The 18,473-nt window shown below is 37.4% G+C and overlaps 2 protein-coding genes across 4 annotated transcripts; one reads left to right on the top strand and one right to left on the bottom strand.

The window, feature by feature from the left end:
- The first annotated feature begins 1,833 nt into the window (after window positions 1-1,833).
- On the top strand, window positions 1,834-8,445 carry LOC122091946 (selenium-binding protein 2-like). Of its 2 annotated transcripts, XR_006144070.1 has the most exons (8): window positions 1,834-2,115; window positions 3,784-3,979; window positions 4,610-4,834; window positions 6,448-6,679; window positions 6,817-6,924; window positions 7,015-7,287; window positions 7,642-7,976; window positions 8,147-8,445. XR_006144070.1 is itself a non-coding variant. In XM_042662207.1 (7 exons), the coding sequence occupies exons 1-7, from the start codon at window positions 1,962-1,964 to the stop codon at window positions 7,921-7,923; spliced, it is 1,470 nt and encodes a 489-aa protein (XP_042518141.1). In that variant the 5' UTR covers window positions 1,834-1,961; the 3' UTR covers window positions 7,924-8,112. The 2 variants fall into 2 exon arrangements, 1 of the variants encoding a protein (XP_042518141.1); XM_042662207.1 differs by lacking the exon at window positions 8,147-8,445 and having other exon boundaries at window positions 7,642-8,112.
- Window positions 8,446-9,042: 597 nt separating this feature from the next.
- On the bottom strand, window positions 9,043-10,375 carry LOC122092463 (protein GAMETE CELL DEFECTIVE 1, mitochondrial-like). Of its 2 annotated transcripts, XR_006144143.1 has the most exons (3): window positions 10,255-10,375; window positions 9,607-9,921; window positions 9,043-9,420 (listed from the first exon to the last, which is right to left on the bottom strand). XR_006144143.1 is itself a non-coding variant. In XM_042662785.1 (2 exons), the coding sequence occupies exons 1-2, from the start codon at window positions 9,816-9,818 to the stop codon at window positions 9,272-9,274; spliced, it is 336 nt and encodes a 111-aa protein (XP_042518719.1). In that variant the 5' UTR covers window positions 9,819-10,231; the 3' UTR covers window positions 9,046-9,271. The 2 variants fall into 2 exon arrangements, 1 of the variants encoding a protein (XP_042518719.1); XM_042662785.1 differs by lacking the exon at window positions 10,255-10,375 and having other exon boundaries at window positions 9,046-9,395; window positions 9,607-10,231.
- Window positions 10,376-18,473: the final 8,098 nt, after the last annotated feature.

Here is an 18,473-nt window from a genome sequence, read left to right as displayed (position 1 = left end):
TGAAATTTTGCTCTTTTTTTTTTTAATGGACATTTAACACTAGGGTGTCAATTTTTATTTATTTATTATTAATTTGATTCAAGATACAAAATATAAAAATTGAAACCAAACCAGCTAACTTGGTTCGGTTTTGAGTTTAGCTCATTTTCAAATTCATTTCCTTATTCAGTTTTAAATTCGGTTTCATATTCAATTCTATATGTTTGAAGGATCAAAAGGAATGAGAAACTTTGTGAGAGTATGTCTCACATGTTGTGGGTTACATTGACAAGCTAAAGAAAAGAAGATGAAATAATTGAATATGTAGTTTTATTGGGGTGAGATTCTATTGGGAAAAAGAATAAATAGGAAGGGGAGAGGAATAGACACAAACCAACTTTTACATATTTTGGTAAGACTTTCGAAGTGAGTGAGATGAGAAAAATTAAGTGCCACAATTAAATGACATTGTTGGTTAAACTTTTCATCACATATATCAAAATACTCATATTTGTAGTAGCTTGTTTCTCAGTAAAACAAGTATAAGTTTTCTATCCCTTTTGCCTTTTTCCACTTTTCTCTTTCAAACAAATATGATCAAATTTAGGTCACATTTTATGAGTTTGGGCCAACTTTTTTACATTGTCACAAAAAAAATCCTTATTTGTATTGGTCATAATCTACCAAATTTTATTTTAAAATTAAAAAAATATATATAATTTATTATCCACATTAATTGAAATAGTAAAAAAGAATATACTTTTATCTAGTTCCTTATTCGATTTAAAAATATGTAATTCAGTTTAAGAGTGAAAGTTTGGCCTTGACAACCCGAACCCGCCTTGAACTTGAATAAGGCTTGGGCCAAGTTTTTTGACTCTGAGGGCGGGTTAGGGTTGAAAAATCCCAACCCTAGGTCAGAGTTGGGTTGGGCTTGGGTTGAGGCCTCAGCTCGGCCCAACCCGACCTGAAATTTAACCCTGAATTTTTATATTAGAATTTAAGACTTCTATTGATATTTCATTTTTCTATATATATATATATATATATATACGATATGAATGGCAAAAACAGGTCAATCAAGGTTAATCCAACCATTGCAAAAGTCATAGTCAATTAGGGTCGGGTTGGGTTGGTATGAACCCAGCAAGGTTGGGTTGGGCCTGGGTCGAATTTTGAGGGCTTAGGGTCGGATTAGGGTTTTAAGAAACTTGGCCCAACCTGACCCTGTTTCACCTCTAATTCAGTTCAATTCAACAATTTGAGTCTTGAACCCGAAGCAAAACCGAACCAAATCAAATTAAAAAAATAAAAGATTCGAACATTTGAAATGAAAACCAAACTAATTTATTTTAAATGAATAGTTTCAATTTCAACTTTTGAATTCATTATCATTATTTTTTTTTTTCTTAGGAAAATGTTATTTACGGAGAAGTGTGACAGTGTGACTCTTGCACCTAATCACACCGAGAGGGCGAAATGACTAACCATGAGAAATTCCCAAATTCTATTGACCCTTGCACATCGACAATTTAAGAATTTTTTTTGTTTTCTTTGGTAATTTAATCTCTTGATACGCAATTGGCTGACTATCCTCGCATCAAAATGAGGCTCCAGATACATCCCTCCTAGACCCATTTTCGTATAACCGATGAATAGTCTTTTGAGATAAGGTCGTTTTCAGATCGTCACGACAATCTCTACTCTTAGCATGGCGATTTTACTGGTACATCCTTCCTGGACGCAGATTTTCAGCCAATAAACTCATGACACGTATTTGCCACCCTCTGTCCATCAGACACTAGCTTGGCCTTTCCATGCTATTTTAACCCCTTCTCGCCTGGTTCCTCAGCAGAGAGAGAGAGAGAGAGAGAGAGAGAGAGAGAGTCCGGATTCATTCTCAGGTGCCGGAGTTCCGTCGTAGCTTCTGCCATTTCTAAGATATCTTCGTTTTCTCTTAAGTTTCCTATCAGGAAGTGCTAATGGGGACTGTTGCAGTTGATGTGAAGGTTTCCGATCAGGTTAATGGAGGCTTGAAACATGGTTGTTGCGGCAAGGGACCTGGATATGCATCTCCGATCGAAGCTATGTCTGGTCCTAGAGAAACTATTCTGTATGTTACTTGTATTTATTCAGGTAACCATCTATTTACTTCCACTTCAATAAGCAAAAGAAATGAATCTGCAGTTGTAGTTACGCACTTGTTTTCTCTGTTTGATTCAAACTTTAATCCCATTATTCTTCCATGGAGGAGAAATGCATATCTGAAACCCGATCTGATTCAAAGTTTTGCTTCTGTTCTAGTATTATTCTCTCTCTCTCTCTCTCTTCCCCCCCCCCACCCCCCCCAAAAAAAAAGAAAAAGAAAAAAAAGGCAGCATCAACAACATCAACGGGTTTCTACTTTCCTCTGTTGATTAGTTTCTAAAAATTTTCAGTTTTTGTAACAAAAATTAAATTAGTATAAAGGTTTGTGCAGGACAGTTGCTTAATGACATAGTTACGTAGAATTTTTGTGGTTTTGTTTATAGTTATTGATTTGATCTGGTTTCCAGTAACCTGAAAAATGGGCTGTTTTTGATGGGTAACTGGCTTCTCATTGTTTATAAGGCGCATTTTTTCGTGAACTTTTGCATTAGACTGCTCCAGTTGAAGACGGTTCTCTGTTTGTTGTTCTGATATTTCTACAGTCTATTCCAAAATGCAAAATTAAATCCTCAACCAGTGGCATAACCATTTTGTACTGCATAATGTGAAACCAATGAGAGTCAATCATGGCTTGCATTGGTAAAATTGTTACTGTAGCATTTGGAAATAAGATGATTTTGTAGAACGTTTACTCTTGGGCAATTATTTACCAGAGATTTATTCTTCTTCTCCTGTGGGTATTGGCTTCAACTTGGAGGCACTGTTCTTGATGTGTGCAATATTTTATAATCGAAGGCCGATTTCATTAGTGGTAATTTTTTTGGGTGGAAATTTGTGATGTACAAGTTTAGCGGGCTTACAAGAATTGGAAGTTTCTTAAACAGTGTCATTTTTCAGGCCGTAGTTTTAATTGTGTGTGTTATTTAAGAGATTCAAAAAACAAAGTGATTATCCATTGTCTTATTTGTGTAGGTTGTCATGGTTTAAGCTGTCCGCTAAATTAAACAGAGAACTAGAGCTCTGAAAACTTTGTTGTCCTTTTCTTGTGTTTCCTCCTGGACTGATTGTTGCAATATTGTATGTATGATCACTTTTTTTTTTGGGTGGGGGTTGGGAGGTGGGTCATGCTTGGGGGATTTTATTGACTTAGAAACTATCCAATTGACGTAGAACACAATACATCTGTTTCAGTTTCTCCGGAAAAACATTTGATCCTAAGACTGTAAAACAACATACACAGTGTATTTTACTCTTTGATAGTAAAACGTAAGTATCAATTTTGAATTCAAATACATGAAAGATTATCTGTCATAAGATGCTGAAAGAATCTTCAGTTGGGATAGCTGATATACTTCTCCCTGAATGAAATCTGAATTAGTTAATTTTTCAATTCTTGATTCATTATTCTATACCCACATGATTCATAGCACTATTCACCAACCACCTGGTAACATCTATTGATAAAGACTTATTCCATGTCAATCCACTTTTTCTTTTCAGCTTGCATTATTGCTGGGACTGCCAGCTGGGCCTTTTCTTAATTAATTTTATATTTAAAAAAATGCTTCTCTGAGTGATGATAAACCGACTTTGACCTGTTTGGCTTTATCGTTCATTGTTCTTGCTCAATGTGATGATGGTTCATTATGTGCACAGGGACAGGAAGAGAGAAGCCTGATTACTTGGGGACAGTGGATGTAGATCCAAACTCACCTACTTATTCAAAAGTTATCCATAGGCTGCCTGTGCCTTACTTGCATGATGAGCTACATCATTCTGGATGGAATGCCTGCAGTTCTTGCCATGGAGATCCAACAGCAAACCGTCGTTTTCTGGTCCTACCATCATTGCTGTAAGACACTGGATTTTTATATTTCTGTAGAATTGAAGTTTTAGATCTTAAAAAAAAAAGAAAAAATGAAACCTACTCATGGTGGTCCAGGGAAACATTTTGTTGGCTTGTAACTAGTGACATGAGACCTAGAGTATGATCTTGTAGAGCCAATAAAAACTGAGACTGTGTTATGCTCTATATGTTTGCTGAGCAACACATCACAGTACCTATTATATGTAGGGTACTGATTACACAATTTTCTTTCTTAGGTTTAAAAATTTTCACTTCCCATCTCTTTAATTTCCCTTGCAACCAGCCAGAACTGTAATTTTTTTTTTTGTTCTGTTCATGTCTCTATGATGTGACTGTAATGTTATGCTCCTGTGTCTCCTAGATACATCAAAGAAGAAGCTTTACACATCTTGTACTTTGACTTTTAATATTTTGATGAGTTTTGACTAATTTGTGAAGTCATATACTTAAATAAGGCCTTCTGCGTTCCTGATGCCCGTTATACACCTGAAGTCTTATTTTCTTAATATGGACCCTTGATTTGATAACTATGGTATTGGCTCTGTGGTTTATTTTTAAAAATTCTCAGTAATCTTTATTAACATTGAACCATTGCATATCAATTATTTCTTCCAGTTCAGGTCGCATATATGCAATTGACACGAAGAATCCAAGGGCTCCAGCTTTGCATAAAGTTGTTGAACCTGAAGATATTGTGGCAAAGACTGGATTAGCATATCCCCACACTTCTCACTGCCTTGGATCTGGTGATATCATGGTGTCTTGCCTTGGAGATAAAGATGGAAATGCTGAGGGAAGTGGATTTCTTCTTCTTGATTCTGACTTCAATGTGAAGGGAAGGTAATATTCTGTACGGTTTAATTCTGTGCCATTCAACTGTATTTGACACGGTTGTGATTGATGGGTTAAGATTACATGTGGTTCTGATGGATCTTACATCTTGATTTGGTTCGAGTTTTGAGCTTATGTGATTCGGTTTCCTCGACTTTGCTTTCTGCTCTATCCTTGTGATTGTGTTGGTGGGATTATCAGATCACGATCATATCATTCTAGAGTTCTGTCTGCTTTCCTGGCCAGTCTCAGTTCTTATTGACTTATTTTCTCTATTTGAAGTAAGGATAAATTTTCTGTAAATATTTAAAGTTAACTAAGAAATTGTTCTCCACAATGTAATCCTGTTTATGATTTCCTTTGTGTGCTGATTATTGCTACATCCAGTAAGGGCAAGAGTGGGCTGTACATTAACAATGTGGCAGGAAAAAAAAATCTAAGCAACCATATTGTGGAGAAATAAGATTTCCCTTCCCCCCTAATGTAATGTTATTTCAAGACAGGAAAACAGTACAAGATGTATAGTTCAAAAAGGGCCATAGCCCGAAACCCTAGAGGAACTCAGCCAGGGGTGTTGGGAGCCAATTACAATGTAAGCCTGTGTTAACCCCCCGGCTGGTTCAACTGACGTATTTTTGTGTCCATATAGGATGAAAATAGGGTTTTATTCAGTACGGATTACAGCAAAACTGAGCCTGAACTGACCCACAAAGGGAGTGGGTTGGGTCAGGGATAAGAGTGATATTGGGGTTTTATGCCTGAGGTTCCTTATACAAGTCTTGTTCTGCCATAAACTAACCTGATCTGAAGCTGCTTTGGTTTCATCCAAAGCAAATGGAACCCAAACCTATACCTGGTTAGGCGTCATTAAGGGTGTGGTGGGTAGGTAATCCAATTATCTTCTTACTGCCAATTCTTTATTTAAGGAGAAGGTAGACGTAGCAAGTGCTATAAAAATTCTTAACTCTGCTCCCAGTCTTGGGTCAGTGCTCAGTAGAATTTGCATTCTGTGGAAGCTCTTATTTAATTGATATGTGAAATTTATGGCATTGAAACCTTATGTTCTTACGTGCCTCGTCTTAAGTATTCTTGAGTCAATAAAAGTAACGTAATAATTGTATTTTTTATTTATTCAGTAATTACCAGTAACATAGATGTTTACATTTTTTTTTTTTTTTTTTTTTGAGAGGGGTGTGATTGTTAAAAAGTGGTAGTAGCTATGTTAACAATTCTGAGGCATAACTGTCTGTTTCTTGTGTGAAGCAGTCTCATAAGTTAAATATTTTATCAGACGTTAAGATCAGGATTTTCTTCATTGTTACTAATTTGAGTTGTTCCACCTTCTCATGTAAAGTATCCTTTTCTAGATCCCTATGCCAAGGAGGGCCAAGATGATCATATAACCTTTCCAAATAAAATAATGTTGCAATTTTCTTGTTTTAGTTTCAAACAAAGCACTTGATAAAATGGCTTACTTGTGACATTGTCTTAAATTATTTGAGCAATTCGGGTTATTGTTGCTAATGCAACATTGTCAGTTAGAATTTGATGCTCTCACAGTGGAGTTACATATGTGTGACCCTTCTTTTTTCTCTTTGCATACTTCCTCCCTTACAACCCAGGTGGGAGAAAACAGGCCATAGTCCACTCTTTGGCTACGATTTTTGGTACCAACCAAGGCACAAAACTATGATAAGCACTTCCTGGGGAGCTCCAGCTGCTTTCACAAAAGGATTCAATCTTCAGCATGTTTCGGATGGTCTGTATGGAAGACATTTACATGTATACAGCTGGCCTGATGGTGAACTAAAACAAACTTTGGATCTTGGCAATGCAGGACTGCTACCTTTGGAGGTAATAACAGTAGACATCTTTTACAACCTCTTCTTGTGTCGTAAAAATTTTAGGCCCTTTTTTTTGTTAGTTTCCATCTATTTGGATGTAATATAGCATGTGAGGACCTTTACATGAAACAATGCACTCATTTGCAGATCAGGTTTTTGCATGATCCTTCGAAGGCTACAGGTTTTGTAGGGTGTGCTTTAACAAGTAACATTGTGAGATTTTTCAAGACTGCAGATGGATCATGGGATCATGAGGTTTGCACATAATTCAAAAGACTCCTAATTCGTTTTCTTTATTATGTTATACAGCCACCATCCTCCCTAACTCTGATATCAAATGAACAGATTGTAATTTCTGTGGAACCATTGAAGGTGAAGAACTGGATTCTTCCAGAAATGCCTGGGCTTATAACCGATTTTTTGATATCTCTTGATGATCGTTACCTCTACTTTGTGAACTGGCTTCATGGAGATGTCAGACAATATAACATTGAGGATCCTAAGAAACCTGTATTGACAGGCCAAGTGTGGGCTGGGGGACTAATTCAAAAGGGAAGCTCTGTAGTGGCTGTGGCAGAAGATGAGACAGAGCGGCAATTTGATGTCAAAGAAATTCAGGTTTGCACCTAGATTTCTTCGAAGTTTATATGTTGGTGGCTCATGTGGTCTTGTACCATCCCTTCATTCTGATGCTGTGGAGCCTCCTTGATTCCATAGTTTTCTCTCTATTTCATAAATGAATGACCTAGTGCCAACGATGTCTGTGTACTACTTGTCTAGCCGATGGTGGGACGTATTACAGTAGTCCATGCCTGTACTATATTTTTTGATTATATTAGTACTGAGATATACTTAAAGCATAATGCATTGATGATAATGGTATCTTTCTTTTAATTCGTTCAGTTTTCTAGGCTTACAATTGTTGGTTTATGTAACATGGAATGACAAATTCCTTTCATTACTTCTTCTCAGGGTCATCGTCTGAGGGGAGGGCCTCAGATGATCCAACTAAGTTTAGATGGAAAGCGGCTCTATGTTACAAACTCACTCTTCAGTGCGTGGGATCGCCAGTTCTACCCAGATCTTAAGGAGAAAGGGTCGCACATGTTACAGATCGACGTTGACAATGAGAAAGGAGGCCTGGCATTAAACCCAAATTTCTTCGTGGACTTTGGGTCTGAGCCTGAAGGACCTTCTTTGGCACATGAGATGAGGTATCCAGGAGGTGATTGCACTTCAGATATATGGGAATGAGGATTTTAGAAGCTGTTCAGAGGAATGGAGTAATTTTAACTTTCAACACACTTGTAAGTCAGTCGCGGGAAGGCATGAACAGTTGCAAATTTCCTATTACTGTAGCTTTTCTTGCATGGAATAATTAATGTATGTATGTTGAATGTGAATAAAATTATGGCAAAATGGTGTTGGCTAGTTAGTTCAGCATTTGACAGTATCATCCATATTTGATCTGTTGCAGACACGTGGGATTCCCTTGTGGCTTAGTAACTTGAAGGGCATGATCATCAACACTAAAGAGATTTCTCTGGAGTTCCATGGAGGACTCAGAATCACTTGGTTTTCTTTAGCTTTCTGGAAGTCGATGTCAAAGATGACAGATCCAAGGAAAAATTCAATTTGGGTGAGAGGGAAAAGGTAGAAAGGATGATGACATTTACACTGCCCACATTTTGGATAGAGTGGGTAAACCCTGGTCCATCTTCACCCATGTAAGACACTCCATATGGAATGGGAAAGAAAATTGGTTCATTGCGCGTATCATTTTCCCTTGAAGTAAACAGAGCTTAGATGGAAAGTTAGGGGATACTATCACCACTCATTCATTTAATTTTTCTTAATAGAAAAGGACCAAATCATATAAAATTTTCTGTTTAGAAATTGGAAAAATAAAGATAGTATGTGAAACAAAATTGTTGGATTCTCATACTAAATGGTAGGAATTTAGTATGAGAACAAGTTTTCCATTATAAAATCACATTAGCTTTGTGCCGATTGTGGATTCAGAACATCTATGTCTGGTTGAGAGATGTTAAAGTCAATCAAATTGTTCATTGCCTTACCTTATGTGCAAAACAACCCAAAAGGAGTATCACGTCGTTGTTTGGTCTTAGCCAAAAATTGGTTAGAGATGGTATGTGCAAAAAAGTTGGGGTGGTTGCGCTCAAGGGCCATGGTATGGTACAATCAGCTAAAAAGATCTCTCGTAACTCGTTTGCATTGCCCCCAGTTCTCAGCAATGCTCCAACCTGGTTTGTTTGCTTCCTTCAATCCATGATGTAGTACCTTTGCACATGCATCAAAAGTTTTTCCTATGAAGACACAGTCAGATGCCAGTAAGACACAATTCCCATTTAAAAAATAAGGGTAATTTACAACACCGCCTCTTAGAGAATGTCAATATTATAGGAACACACCCTCTCTTTCACCAAATTAGACAGTCTCTGTGAAATGATGCAATGAAATAACACTTTAGCCCTTATGAGTAAAACATCTTTATCTTATCATCCCAAAAATACCCCTCATTTCACCTATATACCATTTCATTCTCTCCTCTCACTTTCTCTCGTTCTCTCCTTCTATCCTTCTATCCTTCTATCCCTACCTGCGACTTGTGATTCCAACTAGTTCCATCCAAGTTTGCCGTGACTTCTTTGGATTCTTCTTCATGCCACGCAGACTTCTTCGGATTCTTCTTCATGCCACCTTTTCTAGGTGATAGCAAAGAGTTCAATTCTTGCAATGCCACACCAGAAAATGTAGTATTTTTTTTTTTTTGGTAGGACAGAAAGTGTAGTTAACAATCAAAACAAAACAGAAAAGAAAGAAGAGAAATAAAATAGAGAAACCCTTCATCCGTCATCAAAAGTTTATGAGAAAACAATTTCTTCTAAAGCGAGAGAGAGAGAGAGAGAGAGATACTCAGAACAGCTGTCGAGCGGCCTGTCGATATCTTTTGGGCCAGCCGCGGAGGTGGTGGAATCCCCAAGCTTGGCCTCCTCCTGCTTTTCAATTTCTTTCATCCACAACGCGGCATGAATTCTCTGCTTCTTCAACCGGTAGTCTCTCTTAATGTTCTCTAAACTGTAAAGCGAGCTTTCCCCATGCTGTTGCTGTTGTTGTTGCTGCATCATGGACTTTTGGTATAGAACATCACCAAGAGTTGAGTGCCCTTAATGGGATTCAAAACAGATACTCGAATTCACTAATGCCAAGACGAGATTGTTGAGTTTCCCTCTTTGAGCATATTGGAAAACAATTTTATAAAAAATAAATGAAAAGAAATCAGTGACAAAACAAGACATTCTTTAAAGAAAATCTCATGCTTCCGTAGCAAGTTTTACAACCCAAAAAAAGAAAGAAAAAGAAGGAATTGCAGAAGAAAACCAAAATTAGTGGAGACTGAACAGAAAAAAGACAGAAATTAAAACCAGAGAATTGCTCTCGTTTGGGTTTGGACGATGATTGACGATCATTAAACGCTCTAACCAGAGAGTGAGTTGGGTTCTGTTTAGTAGATTTGGGAATGATCAAGAAAGGGGTTAAATGAGAAGAGGCAGAATAAAATACCTATAGTCGTTGGAGGGGGTTTGCAGCCGTGTAGTCACCGTCACCGATCTGAAAAGTCCTGAGTATCGTTCTTCCGCCTTAGTCGCCGTCACCATAAGGGTTGTGGTGAAATCGATTTGAGATTACTTCGGTACTTCATTATTTTTAAGGGTAAAATGGTATTTAAAAAAAATTATCTGTTGATGTCAACATTCATGGTATATTCTATAACAGTGACTTATGGTAAGGGGTTTGAGTCTAATTTGGTTAAAGAGAGGGGGTGTTCCTATAATATTGACATTCTCCAAGGGGTGATACTGTAAATTACCCTTAAAATAATGCACACGGCCCATCCTGATTTCTTCCCCCGCTCATGAAACATAGTAGCAATGATAAGAATTGGATAATGAACTTTAGGGAAGACGGGGAATGTATGTTTAGGGATTGGTGTCAGTTCCTGCTGTTCATTTTGTTTAGCTAAGGTGGTCAGCCGTTGTTGTGCAGGTACTAATATGTTGTAAGGATTATGAGAGGTTTTATTGAAAATGATACTATTTCTATGCTTCCAAATAAAGTAGCAAGTAATAATAAAGTTAAAAAAAAAAAAACGTAGAAGTATAATTATCAAAGATAGAGTTGGAATTAAAGAGATACATAATTAGATTATTAAAAGAGTCTGTGGAAAAGTTCTCGGCTCTCAACCCCAAAGGGTTACCTACCCAAATTCTTTTGGTAAACTCATAAGAGAAAAAGGTATGCTAGATTGGCTCATGTTGTCTGTAAAAAACACATGATGGGTCAACATCCATCCATTTGCCATCGGTGTCTTTGGTAGGTATCCCTCCAAGCAATAGTCTCTAGAAGAAAATCTTAAATTTGGGATGCAATTGTAGTTTCCAAAGAAACCGCCACCAGTATGAGTATGAAGATGAGTAAGTACACTTGTGTGAGATTCCGACAGGGTTAGTAATTAGACCAAATTGAAGGAACTTAATAGTCATTTTTTGTGGTGAAAAGGCCCTTTTTAAAAAGTTTGCACCACCATCTATCAGTTTGAGAATTAATGGAGAGTTGTTTTTTCTGAAAACACTGAAATTTCTAGGGGGATTAGGCAGTGTTGTCCTTTAAGTCCTGACATGTTCATTTTTGCTATGGAGATCCTCTCTGGGTTGTTAAGTGTGTATAGAAGCCTCAATTTATTTAGTGGAATTAAAATTACCAAACATGCTCTAGAGATCTCTTATCTTTTGTTTGTTGATAATACTTTATATTTTATAGAGCAACTAAAGATGTTCTGGAATTAGTGTCGGACATGTCTGGTCTAATTTTTGTAAGAGTAGTGTTTATTTTAACAAAAATATGTCTTTTGCTTTCAAAAGACATTTATGTAATTTGTTGGGGATTAAACAGATGAGTAGGGAAGCTGTTTATCTTGGAACCAATCTTTTCCATCCTAGGTCGAAGTCAATTGGGTTACAACTAATTATTGATTTGGTAGAAATACATCTTGTCTCTCCGAAAGCACATCTGATAAGACATGTTGGGCGTGTGCTTATACAATCTATTTGGGTAAAAAAAATAAATTTATTAATTAAGATAGGTAAGATAGAACATTAATATCCGGGTCAGAGTTGTTAATGTGAAGTTTATTGTTTATAGTCATTGTGGCTATATCATACATTGGAGGAACTTCTTGTTGTTAGACTTGAGATGAAAAAACAAGTATGGAAAAAATGTTATAGACATCTAGAAATAAAGGTAAAGAGCTCCAAGGCCAAGATTTAGTGCTCCCAAAAATTAGTTTTTCAATCTCCTTAAAGTCGTTCAAGATTTCTGCAATTCTCCATCTTTCGTCTAAAGTATGTTTTATCCCATAGAGTATGCTTCGAGCGTTGTCCTCCAAAGTTTGTCCTGTTATCATATAATTGGCATATAATGAAACACATTTTCCCTTGTTTATAATGCAAGCAATCCATCCAAAAATATTTTTCTAGGGTTGTTGATCATCGAACATATCAATAATGTTGGCTTATTGATTGGCATGACAAGAATATTATTGTTCTTAGAATGTATGTTAGCCTTTTCACTAAATTAAAAAAAAAAAAAGTATCTTTCTCTTTCATCTTTTTTTTTTACTATTATTTTTCTTATCAATTTTTGGTGAACCAAGCTTACATTTATAGACATCCACAAAGCTTTATGTTTGTCTCTCTATTAACTGAAGGGTAATTTACAATGTTACCCCCTGGAGAATGCCAATATTAGAGGGACACCCCCTCTCCTTCACCAAATTGGGCTCGGACCTTGCCGTCATTCTATGTTAAGTGATGCTGTGAAATGACAATTTTGCCATTATGAGTGAAACACCCTTATTAAACTATTCCAAAAATACCCGTTAATCACCCTTATCACTTATCACTTTATCACTTTCTCTCCCTCATTTCTTTTCCGTACCTCAACCTGTTAGTCCGGTGAGATCCAGACTACCCGAGCTGTTGCCGCCGACAAGTTGTCCTCATTCCGTCGACGGCGAGTGGTGCTGCCTCCAATGGTGCCCGTGCAAGTCTCCATTGCCGGTATTTGGATCACAATAAATGATTTCACTGGACTCAATTTCATCTTCTTCCTCCTCCCATTCCTATTCATAGCCATGACTGTTTCAGAATCTTTACCTCTTTGCAACCTCTCTGATTCAGGTCCAGTTAAACCCTCTGCCCCACTAGTTTCCTTCCTCGAACGTTTACAATCAGCTACTCTTGATTCTTTCGGTAATTCCAACTTCGATACCAAGCGGGCCTTGATAGAAACCATTCCCAAAAGGGTTGGTAGCAATTGCAGCCAAAATGAGTTATTCTCATCAAGGATCTGATTATCCATTTGGAGAGAAAGGTGCAAGTCTCCATCATCGGTATTTGGATCAATGAGGCCGGATCTGTCGGTGACGTGCTAGACTTTGGTGGAGGACATGGAGGCAGAGGTGGTGGCAGAGGCGGCGGTGGCGGTGGAGAAGGAGGAAGTGAGGGAGAAGGTTTGGCGCCTTTGCGAGAAGGGGTTGCAATCGCTGATTGATCAGGTATAAGGGATCTTCTCCAACTCAGTGACTCACACGATCGGCCATATTAGGGATCTTGAGAAGTAGAGAAGGGGAGCAGTGTCAGCGTGGTGTCAACGGTGGCGGTCTGGAAAACTCAGCCGTCGAACCTCCGGTGTAGAATCAAGAACTAAGGTCTAGAGATCGATATGATTTCACTGCCGGTAAGTTCATTGAAGAGCCCGTGCAAGTCTCCATCGCCGGTATTTGGATGAATGAAACCGGATCTGTTGGTGGCATGCCAGGCTCTGGTGGTAGACATGGAGGTAGAGGTGGAGGTGGCGGTGGAGAAGGAGGAGGTGAGGGAGAAGGTTTGGCGTCCTTATTGGAAGGGGTTGTAGCCGCCGATCGATCAGGTATAATAAGGGATCTTCTTCTCCAACTCAGTGACTCAGGCGATCGTGAGTTGCGAGTTTCATTGTTCAATCGATTTTGGGAATATAACCATTAAGGGTAATTTTGGTATTTTCCTATTTTTAAAGGAAAAATAGTATTTAAGAAAAATATGAATTGCTAATGTCAGCATTCTTAGTATATTCTGTAACGCTAACTGACGGCAAGGGGTTTGAGTCCAATTTGGTGAAAGAAAGGGAGTGTCCCTCTAATATTGACATTCTCTAAGGGTGGCGTTGTAAATTACCCTTAACTGAAAGGTTAAAATTCTATCAAAAATAAATAAAGAAGAGTAAATTGCATTGACCTCCCTAGAGATTCTAACAATATCAATGCACCCCTATGCTGAAAAAGTATTATTACAAAGTCCACTCCGTTAATGATTAAATGTTAAGTGAGAGTGACCCATAATTATTAAATTCGAATTCAGGAATTATTCAGATAAAGAATTATTAGGATTAATGTGTTTTATTAATTCAATGATTCGGTCAAAATATCGGTCAAAAAAATGGAGATAATAAAATTTGAGTTCGGATTCGGATTCGGGAATTATTCGTTTACAAAAATAAAAAGTGGACAAAAAATTCGAATGTTATTTTTAATATTTCCAATATTTGTTTCATATTATCCATCAATTATCATATGTACATAATATACAAATGACATAAAAATTAAAATTTTAAATTTTAAAGATAAAAATATTATATTTAGCTCTTTTTTTTTTCTAAACTCATTTCCTATTACTCAAATAATTAAATCAGAGAAAGAGAGACTGAGCGGCGGACTGAGCACAAATTTAGTTACACCCACGTTACCCACCATGCATGTTCACCTTAAAGACTATAGAGAGTAACGACTATAAGACTTAGTCAAACCAAAATGGGGTGAGAGATTTTTTTTTTTGTAGATGTGTGAGAGATTCCCTCAGGAAAGATCTTTATCCGTTTCTATTAAAAAAAAAGAAGTAACATTAAGATAATAAATGCATAATAACCACAGTATTTTCTAAAAGCTTATTGACTTATTCAAGATAATTTATTTATTTATTTTTTAATGGGATAAAATTAGGTTCGGCCAAATTATTCTTGAATTTTTAAAAAGTCTATAAAATTCAAGCATTTTTTATTTGATTCGGATTCGGATAGAATTATTCATAAAATTCCGTAAAGTTTTGTTCGGCAGAATTATTTGTGAATAATTCGGAGAATTTAATAACTAGGAGTGAGACATCACCCGTTTATAATTTTTGAAAATACCAGATTGCCCTCGGACCATTTACAATTCTACCGTTCTCCCCGTTAGCTCAATGTCTTGATGCTCTCAGTTTTACCCTTTACAAATTTACCCTTCTCCCCTTTAGCTCAATGTCTTGATGCTCTCAGTTAATCCCTCTTCTACCCATCTCTAATAACCCTAAATTAAAGACTGGGATTATCCCTAACCTCTGTGGCCACAATCGCAGCACCATCTCTGGCAATCAAGTTGCAGGTGATGAGAGAAGATCTCTCCTCCTCTTCTTGTCTTAGCCGTAACCCCACCTTCTTTTCCTCCCTGACTCAAACCACGGGACCATTTTCATATTGCAATCACCATTGCCATGTATACCAAAGCATGGGGTTGGTGGGTATCTTGCACCATCGATTTCTCACCCCGTCCCCATTACCAATTGAGTCTACGACCTGTCTTATTTCTACCAAATAAAAAGAATGGCATCAAGCCAATACCATTGGCACACCACACACCTTTACTTATTGTGTTCCCTCTCTGTCATCTCTCCTCTGAGTGGATTGAATCAGCTCCCCATCCATCCCGTGATTTCCTCATCTATTCCTTCCTCTGCATCATATTTTTCCCTTTAAATTTAGTTTCTTTTTCCCCAAATCTCTTACCCTCTTTCCTTGTACGAAGTCGTATTCTCTTCCCTAGTTCCTTCTCTTCTCCCAATCAAATCACCATTCACACCTCAGCAGCAAAAAACGCCATAGATGTGGGTAAACAGCACTACCCTCAATTTCACCGGCTACTTTCTCATATGGCTCACCGCCGACCGTTTGGCAGATGTGCATCTTCATTTTCATCGGTGCCAATTCCTAGAACTTCGCCAACACAGGTTTGATCGTCACCTATTTCAAGAACTTCCCCCAAAGCCGAAGCGTTATGCTGGGCCTGATCAAGGGATTCATGGGAATCAGCGGAGCCATCATGACCCATATGTACCTGGAAATCTATGACGTCTACGCCGCATCGCTTATCCTCCTAATCTTCGTGAACTCCATCAAGTGTTGAATAGGGTTTTGCAAGGGTGGAATTGCACAGCTGGTCTTTTTGTTTTTTGGTAATAAAAAAAGTAGTGCCCCATGGTAGTGATATAGCCCAGGACAAGCCTTGGTCTGCTTGGTATGGTAAACAGCACTACCACAGGATCAATGGGTGATAATGGGCATACGAAGATTCAAACTCACAATTAGCTAACTAGAGCGGTGATGGATTGAGGGCATTTTCACCACTAGGCTACCAACCCCATTGGTTCCTCATCTTGCATTGGGTTCAATGGTGATGAGAGACACAAAGATAGAAGAATCAAATTGGCTTAATTAAGGATGAAGGAGAGGTTAAAATTGTCATTTTACATTTTAAGTTGTTTTAAGTTAACACCGGCATTCTAAAAAAGGGATGGGTGTAATATTTTTCAGAGGTGTGGGTATTGTGATATTGTCAGAATCTCTAAGGGAGGTTGGTGTAATTTCCTTAATAAATAATAAAAAGTTGGAATAATGCCATGGTGAATGGAGAAATGGTCTAAAAGAGTGGATGGCTCCTTCAAGCATACAAGAAAGATTCAGAAAAAAATAGAGAAGAGTTCAATGACCATCCCATAGTACTTGGCTCCGGCACAGTGTCTTTCAATCCTTTCGAATCAGTCCAAATTTCAGCAATTTTGCACCCTGCGTTGGCTGCCGCTAGGAGGCCATGAAGGAGACCCCTGGCTTCTGCTTCCAACTAGTTAGCATGTCAGGACATGACCCAATTCTATCAAAACAAAATAACCCTGATATAGTAGTCCATAGGCCCAATTAACCTGAATCATTCAGTAGTTAGTAGCTCCTATGCATATGAGGATAACTAAACATGGGCAGAGAAAAAGAATCAACAGAGAAACAACACCCTCATGTGGGAGCATTATGGAGAGGTCAGAAGATAAGAATGGAGATAAATGCATATCATTGATCTATCGGTTAATATTATTCAAGACCATCACATGATTAGGCTTAGCACTAGAAGCAATAATTTGGTTCTTATGACAGAATTTGAGCACTCCACTTGCACTAATAGCCTACACTTAACAAAGAATCCTTCTTACAACTTCTGTATCATCTAATGATATGTCGGGGTGGTCAACAACTGTTTTCCTTAACGATGAATGCTTATTCCTGTTTGCTAATTATTTGATGGCATGAGAGGATATTAAAGCGGCAGCGGAGGGGATCTTAGTTGGGTTAGCAAAAGCACACAAACATAGGTGGGCAATATAGGAGGTGTGGTATGATGCGCCTTTTTTTTTTTTTTTTTTAACATATTAATGACTCCTTGTTAGAATTTAAGTTTCAAACTATGGTTAAAATTGTCTTTTCAAATGTCATTTTGAAATTTAGTTTTTTAGTCTTTTCAAAAGATTTTCTTTTAAAATTTCAACTTTCCCTCCCAAAAGTGCTTTTCTATTTTGTCTTTAGCACTTGTGAAGTATTATGGAGCTAAAACTTCTCACAAAGTTTAGTCCCACATTGGTTAGAGGTGAAAGAAAACTTGGACATATATATATGGAAATGTTTGTTAAGGGTGCAAGCCCTTTGGAGAGGCATTCTCCCTTGGCATGTGTGTGTGAAGGTTCTTGGGGTGTTTTTGAATTTTGGCCGTGGCCAGAGTCAGGTACAGGTGTGGGTGGTTCAAAGAACCTACATATAATTTTTTACTCCACACTTTTTCTTAAGGAACATATTGGTGTATGTACGTGTACATGCGCTTGTACGTATGAGACATGTACCATTCCCATACGAAGAGACACCTGTTTACGTATGGATACATGTATAGATATATCCATTCGTATACAGAGGCCTATAGCCTATATTCAAAATATACAAGAAATCTGTTTGTGTTCAGGAACTGATATACGGTGAGAGTTTTAAGATCTCTGTTTACTGCAAGTGTCTGTTCTCTGTTTTTCTTTCTGTTATCGTTTTCTCTTTAAATTTCTGAGTAATACTTTCGAACATACCTGTGAGAATTGCTTATTGGAGTGCACCTTAAGCAATTGGAGAGTTGTTTTATCTTGAAGGTGAGAACATATAGTCAACCTGATCGCATACATATTTATGGGTTCAAATACCTTAAGGAGAATATATATATATATATATATATGACTCAACTCTATTTAAGAGAGACGATTTTTACTGGTTCAGAGGATTAATTGAACAAGTAAGTGATCTTCTATTTGTAATTATATTTCCATTAATATGATTGTTTTGTCAAAGTCTTACACCTATTGTTTGGTTTTTGTTTCTTACACTCCTAACAATTTTTGCTTGGTCATGATCCACCATAACCCGTAGGCTAGAAATGGAGGAATTTTTATTTACTCCAACTTTTGTTGTTAAAAATGTTAGTGATTATCCAATGTATTTACTTAGGAGAATAGCTAGCCACAAAATCTGTAATCTATGACATGGATGACCTTCTTAACTTTGCAGCTAATGTATAA

The sequence above is a fragment of the Macadamia integrifolia genome, chromosome 10 (genome assembly GCF_013358625.1).
Source record: "Macadamia integrifolia cultivar HAES 741 chromosome 10, SCU_Mint_v3, whole genome shotgun sequence".
NCBI classification, from domain to species: Eukaryota; Viridiplantae; Streptophyta; class Magnoliopsida; order Proteales; family Proteaceae; genus Macadamia; species Macadamia integrifolia.
Note: the sequence above shows the minus strand (reverse complement) of the source record. Positions and strands in the feature narration are given on the sequence as shown.